Source organism: Ischnura elegans, chromosome 8, assembly GCF_921293095.1.
Source record: "Ischnura elegans chromosome 8, ioIscEleg1.1, whole genome shotgun sequence".
NCBI classification, from domain to species: Eukaryota; Metazoa; Arthropoda; class Insecta; order Odonata; family Coenagrionidae; genus Ischnura; species Ischnura elegans.
The window spans coordinates 70,459,904-70,467,350 of NC_060253.1; the positions used below are offsets into that span (position 1 = coordinate 70,459,904).

At 35.9% G+C, this 7,447-nt stretch overlaps 1 protein-coding gene across 1 annotated transcript in view; it reads right to left on the reverse strand.

Moving 5' to 3' along the window:
• Positions 1-7,439, reverse strand: part of LOC124163348 (U3 small nucleolar RNA-associated protein 4 homolog) — a 194,469-nt gene extending 187,030 nt beyond the window's left edge. Inside the window, exons 1-4 of the mRNA XM_046540191.1 lie at positions 7,255-7,439; positions 6,973-7,147; positions 4,023-4,091; positions 1,003-1,087 (exon numbers count right to left, since the gene is read on the reverse strand). Of these exons, the coding sequence (XP_046396147.1) occupies positions 1,003-1,087; positions 4,023-4,091; positions 6,973-7,147; positions 7,255-7,358 (433 nt within the window). The 5' untranslated portion in view covers positions 7,359-7,439. The remainder of the gene's footprint in view (positions 1-1,002; positions 1,088-4,022; positions 4,092-6,972; positions 7,148-7,254) is intronic.
• Between the last annotated feature and the right edge of the window lie 8 nt (positions 7,440-7,447).

The following is a 7,447-nucleotide window of genomic DNA, read 5'->3' on the forward strand; positions in this document are numbered from 1 at the left end:
AAAGCAAAAAATAAGGTGTGATTAGGTCCAGGAATTTCAATTTTAAGTCCACTGATTTCTCTCTTAAAAATATGAATAAGACATATATATCTAAATTTTTTAGCAATGAACTGACTAAAAATTATTTTCTACTATTGTGTTAAATACATATATAAGTGGGAAAGCATTCAATTTCTTGATTTCTACTTTCATAGTTCATGACAATGAGTAGATTTTTAAGAGATGTATCCCATATCTTATTCACTATAACGTTATATCCGTCATTTTGTGACCCACTGCTAGTCATTCCTTAGTATGAAATGCAGTTTATGAAGCAATGCAGATTAGATTGAGACACAGAATTTATTCATAACAACTGACCCTTGAACACCTCACTTCTAAAATACAATGAAGAAATAGGTTATCATCAAAGCCAGCTTTAAAAGGAAGTGGTTGCATTACACCCTAATATTTACTTCATACTTCACAAAGACTTTGACAGCATTATCGACCAAAATTGCAAGTATTTATTTCAATATGGAAAAATTCCACTCCATCACGGTTCAATCTTCAGATTGAAATAATATATAAAAAAAGATAATCCTTCAAATTTATGCCACAACTATGTAGGAGAAAGTCCATAAAAGAAAGTATTTTTCATCTCAATTGGATCCACATCACCCATTCACTATTGATATAATATACTACTAGATAACAAAATATATTCCACATTCAAGTAAATTTTTCCTGAGAACATTCACATGAAATACCTCATTTTGGTGAAGATCTATCACACTCTCTTCAGTGCATAACCATACACCTTTAATCTCCGATGACAGTACATTCCAACACCATAAGGGCTAAATGATCATATATCAATGCCATCATATCTTAAACTCAGCTTCAATGATGATGAATGACCCATTTGTTTTACACCAGAGCATGAATGTGCAATTTCACCCACACGAGTTGACTCCTAAAACTCCATTCCACAGAAAAGATCCAGATATGTTTTCAACTTACCCTCTTGCTTGTCCAGAAGTTTATCCACCACAAGGCTTTCCTCATAGATTTTCAAAATATTGATGTAGCCTTCTTCTGTGCCTGCCTGTGAAAAAAATTGAGCATATAAACCTTGGAAGGTGACAAGAAAATATGGCTGCATTACAATAAACATTTTAACATAGAATTTAGGAAAAAGTAGTAAATTCCAAGTACTTTATTGTAAGACTGCTTACACCAGTAAAATAGGGTAGTTTCCTTCATCAAAGAAAACGAAAGGCATTGATTGCGATTCGTTACCCACCATTAGTGTATTCATAATACACAAATTATTTGGTTTTTGAAATACCGGTTTAGACGAATGGCATGGGTCAAATTTTATCCTCATTTGAAAAAGGCCAGATTGGCGCCCATGCGATTCCACTCCGCATGACGTCACAGGGACCTAGTTTCTACACGAGAGGATAGGAGTTATACATCGTCTGAGGTTACCAATGCATGCATGAGGCACAGAGCTCAGGGAAACATGTCTTAATAATCACCTATTAAAACTGACTAAGTTCGGAGAGTTTTCTTCGTTTGATAAGGTATTAATAAACCTTTTTTAAGCCAAGCGCTACCAGACAGCAAGGTACTAGGCTAGCCGCTAGCAGCCTGCATCGTATCAGCGCTAAGCCTCGCCTCAAGGTCACCTCGCAGGGCGGGAGGGGGAACCAGAAATACGTCACGCAGAGAGACTTCCCGACATTCATACTTAAGCGTCGCGTTTTCGCGCGCTTGAAAATTTTCACTTTTCATTTAATCGCGAAAAATAGATGTTGTCATTTAAAAATCTAAAAGCGTGAAATACGTACTCCAGGAGTAATAATCTTTCGATTAAAGCAATAAAAAAATAATAGGAAACCACCCTATTGATGACAGAAGAATTTTAGAAAAAATATGCCGAAGATATTAAATGGATAAAGATAGTCCCACCCGACTTCATCTGCACTGTAAAAGTATCACCCATTTTGAGTGTGTGATAAGATGTAACAAATATGAATATGGCCACTGAGGCAGGGTCTGAATTTCTAAGCATTGTAGTCCCTAGCATGCTTAAGTGTGGAATAGTGAAGATTTTACGCCAATAGCAACATTTTTGCACAGAAATAATTGGATTGACAGACTGTTTTGAAAACATGGTGCAAGCCGTTGAGACATCTATAGCAAATCATTAGATCAATTTGCATAACTTGCATCACATTATGACAATTATGTCACATTCATTTCATATTTTTTTTAAAGGAAGGGTTTAAGTCATGTCTTAGACATTTTCCTCCTTTGTTTATTATCATGTATCATATTATTTCTTCACTCCCAGCTTATCAATTGAATCATCTGAATTAACAGTATAAATCTTGCTATTAATATGAGATGTATGATATTTGGAGAGTCTGCCAAGTCTCTAATACAAGCACTTAAGTAGGAGCACCTACAGAGCAGCCTTGGGTAGAACTATAAATTCAGCTCCAATGGTTATTACGTGCTTAAATTACAGGCTAGACGATTAGACTTCCCTACTCGGACAGGCTTCAGGAGCATTCAGAAAAAAGAGAACAGTTTCAGGCCAAAAATTGGAGTGTGCATACTCTGCAAGGATTCAATACCAAGAGAGCTTAACAGTCAAGTAAAAATTAGAGGCTATTATCATTTTTTACCACTATCAGTTAAAAAAGCAAGACACCCGTTTTAGAAGCTCTATCGTCAAAACGAAGCAATCAATTTCAATGCAACAAAAATCATACAAAAGAGAAATTATTTTTACATTGGATCACTTACTTTTAAATTTTTTTGGCCCCATATTATTTCCTATATTTAATTGTTACTGAAAAAGTACAATTTTTTGCACATAAAATCAAGTTGCACAACTTTGAGCGCTTGGTATTCCCGTACTTTTTAATGTAAGAAGAAAGCCAGATCTGTAATTAACAGTGCGCAGAAAAAAAATTGTTTACACCGCGAAAATTCACGGATTTGTTGTAAACAACACAAATCTCTTTTATCTTTGAAACTACATACATGGTTCAACTGAAAATTGATTGGTACTGATGTACGCTGTACGATGAAATAAAGACTGGTACTTATAACATTTACATTAAATATTGATAATTACGTCACTATCACTTATTATTTATGTAGAAATTTTTATACTTGTACCGGCAGCTCCATCGTGAATCGTGGGAGAGGGAGGAGAAAAGAGGTGAGTGGTTGCCACCGACTCGGCAGAAGCAAGCAGGGGATGATTCATAAACTGCCAGGGTACTGAGCGTCACAATGCACGATATGGCAACTGTGCACAGCTTTGACACTTCCTCTTTTCTGATGCTTTGCTTTGGCCTGCCTCGCTTGGCAAAGAAAAAGTGACTACCAGAGCTCAAAAAAATAAATAAATACCAAACGATATGGAATATATTGTTGACATTTAACATGTATGATCTACATTACTGATGTATCTGCATTATTTATATTCTACTACACAAAACAGTACCAATCAATTTTCAATTGATTTATTCAAGGCCCTAAGATCTAAATTTGCTGACTCTAATATCTAAGCAATGGTTTTCCACAAATCAAATGTTTTAGCATGAATAAAAGCCAGGGCAATATGGCAATCTGTGAACCAGAGAGCTGCAAACACGGTCAGCTGCATGTTTTCTTGCCCTTCCGCCATTCATTCATGAATTCATTTACGAAAATACATTTAATTTTTTTATTTTGAAAACTAAACAGAATATGTTAAATATTTTGCACTCATTTGTTAGGATAATTCAATTATGAGTTAAACACTAAAGCATAATTTCTTTCATATCATACAAACCACATATAATACAAAATGAAGTAGCACATTTTAAAAAGATGAACAAGTACATAAATTGAGCATGCTATAAGGACATCAATGAAACTGATTAATAGCCCATCATGTTTAACATGAAAAAGCTTGACACACAGCTCAATAAATAATAATAACTTAATATACTTTCAAGGGCTCACAAGATACTTACTGCAACAGCTGAGTTGTCTGCCGAGACATCAAGACACCAGCATGCACCAGCTGTCAAAGGAGTGAAATTCTGCAGAAAGAAAAATAAAACTTCAATAATTACAAATGCAATAGGAATATATAAAAAAATCAGGATATCTCTACAGCATGGTTTGTGCATAAAATGAACAAAGGTAGGTACGATTTACTATGGGCAATGAATGAATACCTATATTTTTTTTAAAGTTACAAATACTACAAGTTCCATTTATTACATTAAAAAAAGTTACATTAATTACAAATTAATTACTATGCTTGAGTTTTTCATAGATATGTATTTCCAATCAAACCTTCCCTATACCTCAGATTTCCTATTGTGAGGAAAGTGAAGATTTCTCAAAAATGTCCTAATCCCTTCTCGAATGTTATGTGGAGGGCAGTTCAATCACTGCACAGTACTCACACGACAGAACATACAGATCCTCACGACCTTTCATAAACCCAATAGCATTTTTGAATCCTATTTTGTTGCCCTTTCACCAATTCTTTTATAAAAAGTTAATTTTGAATTAGTATCAATTAATTTGCAGCATTAATCAAGGAATTTACAGCAGACAAACCAGTAGTTTCACTTTAATATGGAGTATCCCTGTTCTACCAATTGAGCTATCAAGGGATTTAACTCCTTCCCTGCAGAGTTCTGTCACATTTAGAGCACAAGGTGGTTTATGCTGCCAAACGAACAATGTATCAAGGCAGCATGTTTGGTCTTACAGTGCAACAGTCCCAAGGCTGAAGCAAGAATTTAGAATGCCAAGGCATTCACCATATAGGTACATTATTCAATAGGGAGTTCCCCAAACATATTTCATAAAGTCTACAGTAAACACCCAAGCATTCTACACTCTGGCTTCGGCCTTGTGGCCTTACATACACAAACATGCTGAGTTGTGGCATCATAAATCTGGCAATATAAACCGCCTTTTCCTCTAAAACCAACTAAACTCCACAGAGGAGAGATATGGCTTGGCAAATGCTGTGATAAATTAATGGAGGGAGTCACTGATTCCCATTCTTTATCAGCAGGGAAAGGTACTGCTCAGCCCTGGAATTCCCTCATCTGCAAGCCAATTGGTTAGGAACAGGTTAACTGACCCCAGGTTTCTTTCCAACCTTCATAAATAAAATAAGTTGCCAATCAACACCTTATACACGCAACATTTACATTGGAAGTAGTGCCAGAGAGAATGGGTAGGCATTGGTGGCCAAATAACTTGGAGAGTGATGCATGAGTGTGTGAACAGGAATATGAGATGCCAATGACATAATAAGTGGATTGCACACCCCTAAGATGCAACAATTTTCATAAAGCCTGAATTAAATTCAGTATTAACTCCCTTCTATCCTTGGATGGAGTGTGTTGTATGTGGTTGTGTTGCCTATGGTTGGAAAGTTTCCTCCGTTTGGCAGGGTATTAATAATCCTTATTTAAGCCAAGCGCTACCTGCTAGCAGCCTGCATTGTAGCGGCGCTCATAGCCTCACACCAAGGTTGCCTCACATAACGGCAGCCGGAACCAGTATGGCATCACACGGGCTTTTCTCAGCATTCATACTTAGCCGTCGCATTTTTGCGAACTTGAAAATTTTCACTTTTCATTGAATTGCAAAAAATAGATATCATCATTTAAAAATCTAAAAGTGTGAAGTATGAACCTACTCCAGGAGTAATAATCTTTGGATTTAAGCCATTACAAAAAAATTGGAAACCACCCTAATACTCACTAGCTAAATTTTACTTTCAACGCTGTATTAACCCTTTCCTGCCAGTGCCTACGATAGGTAAATGAATTTCTGTGCCATGAGTAGCATAAGAATATTGGAAACCTTTGTGTGCAGGTCTCTTTTTAGGGGTGGATTTACCCCAGTATTTTCGTCCCTCAGATTTTGGACCCAACTCAACAGGGCACCTATCCCTTACCACTGGACTAAACCCTCTTACCCTGTCTTAGCACAATTCACAGTCAATTTATTGCATTACCAGTGTTTTTTTTTCAACCAATTATTGCATTTGATTTTCAATAATTTACTCTTATAAAAGAATTATTTACATCTTTTTAAGCATCGTGGAATTTGAAATGGATTTCTAGCATTAATAACAACAAACTTAGTGAACAAAAGGTATTTAAGACTGTAAGTCTAAAAGTTATTTTTAACCCTAAAATTTTGCTTAACATTTTTTATGCACACAACAAAACGAAGAATTCATTTGAAATTATTAAAAAAAAAAACTGTAGCATGCAACAAAATATATCTCCTTAAAAACCAATGACAATATAACCACTTCGCAACGGATTCCTGGGGTGAGGATGATCATTAATGAGTGGGAGGGTCGAGGTAAACGCGAAAGTGTTAAGTCAGAACAAGTAGGTAAACCAGCAAGCAAATTAGGATGACAACTGACTAAGTAACAATGGTATTTCATAACCCTGAAAATTTGGCATAGGAAAACTTGAACTGATGCAAACTATAAATTATCTCAACACAATGTATAATTGAGGGGTTATAGAGATCTAAAACTATAAGAATAAGTTTCAGACTTTAAAATATGGGCACAAAAAGAGGATAAATAAAAGTTTAGCTTCCCAAATCTAGGAGCACACGGCCACTTTCGAACAACTCAGGTCAATACCATGTGAATACAGGAGCCTCAATAGCCAAGGCCCATTCCTAAAAGATGTAAATTCCAAGAATGTAAAGTGGGCTGCCTTGATATATCATCTTCCTTATAAAATGCCGGTATATTTGTATAGTGTAGCATTTCACCAAGATTATTAATATAACAGCATGATTTTTATGGAACAGCTACCTCAAATGACATTATCAACCTCTAAGCACATTAGTTCTCCAAAATACTTTCTGCAATCGTCAATAAGACTTCATGATCACAGAATATTGTTAAAACGTGCATACCTTAATGGATAGGCTGGATAGGTCGTATTCATTGATCAATCCCTGCAATCCAGCACCAAAAAGACGGCCTTCACACCAAACAAGAGATTCTACTGATGTTTCAGGGTGGCCCGGAATGGTAAGTTCAATATTAGGAGTATTTAGGACATCCCACACTTCCACAGAATTATCAGCACTGCGAAAAAATTCATAATAAATAACCAGTTGAGATAATATAGTTACACTGCACCAAAAGAAATGTGTGCCGACCAGGGGAGCAGAATGCACCGGTTGAATACTCACCGAGATAGAGCTAACTTTCTCCTCTTTTTTTCATACGCCATACAATTTATTGCACGCGGGTCAAGATCATAAAACCTCACATTGTGAATCCTGTAAGTACCCATTTTCAAAATATTTACAAACCCTTCTTTTGATTCCCTTCAAAACCCATGTGGAAAATAAACAAATGAGTACCGAAAATCAAGTAGCATAA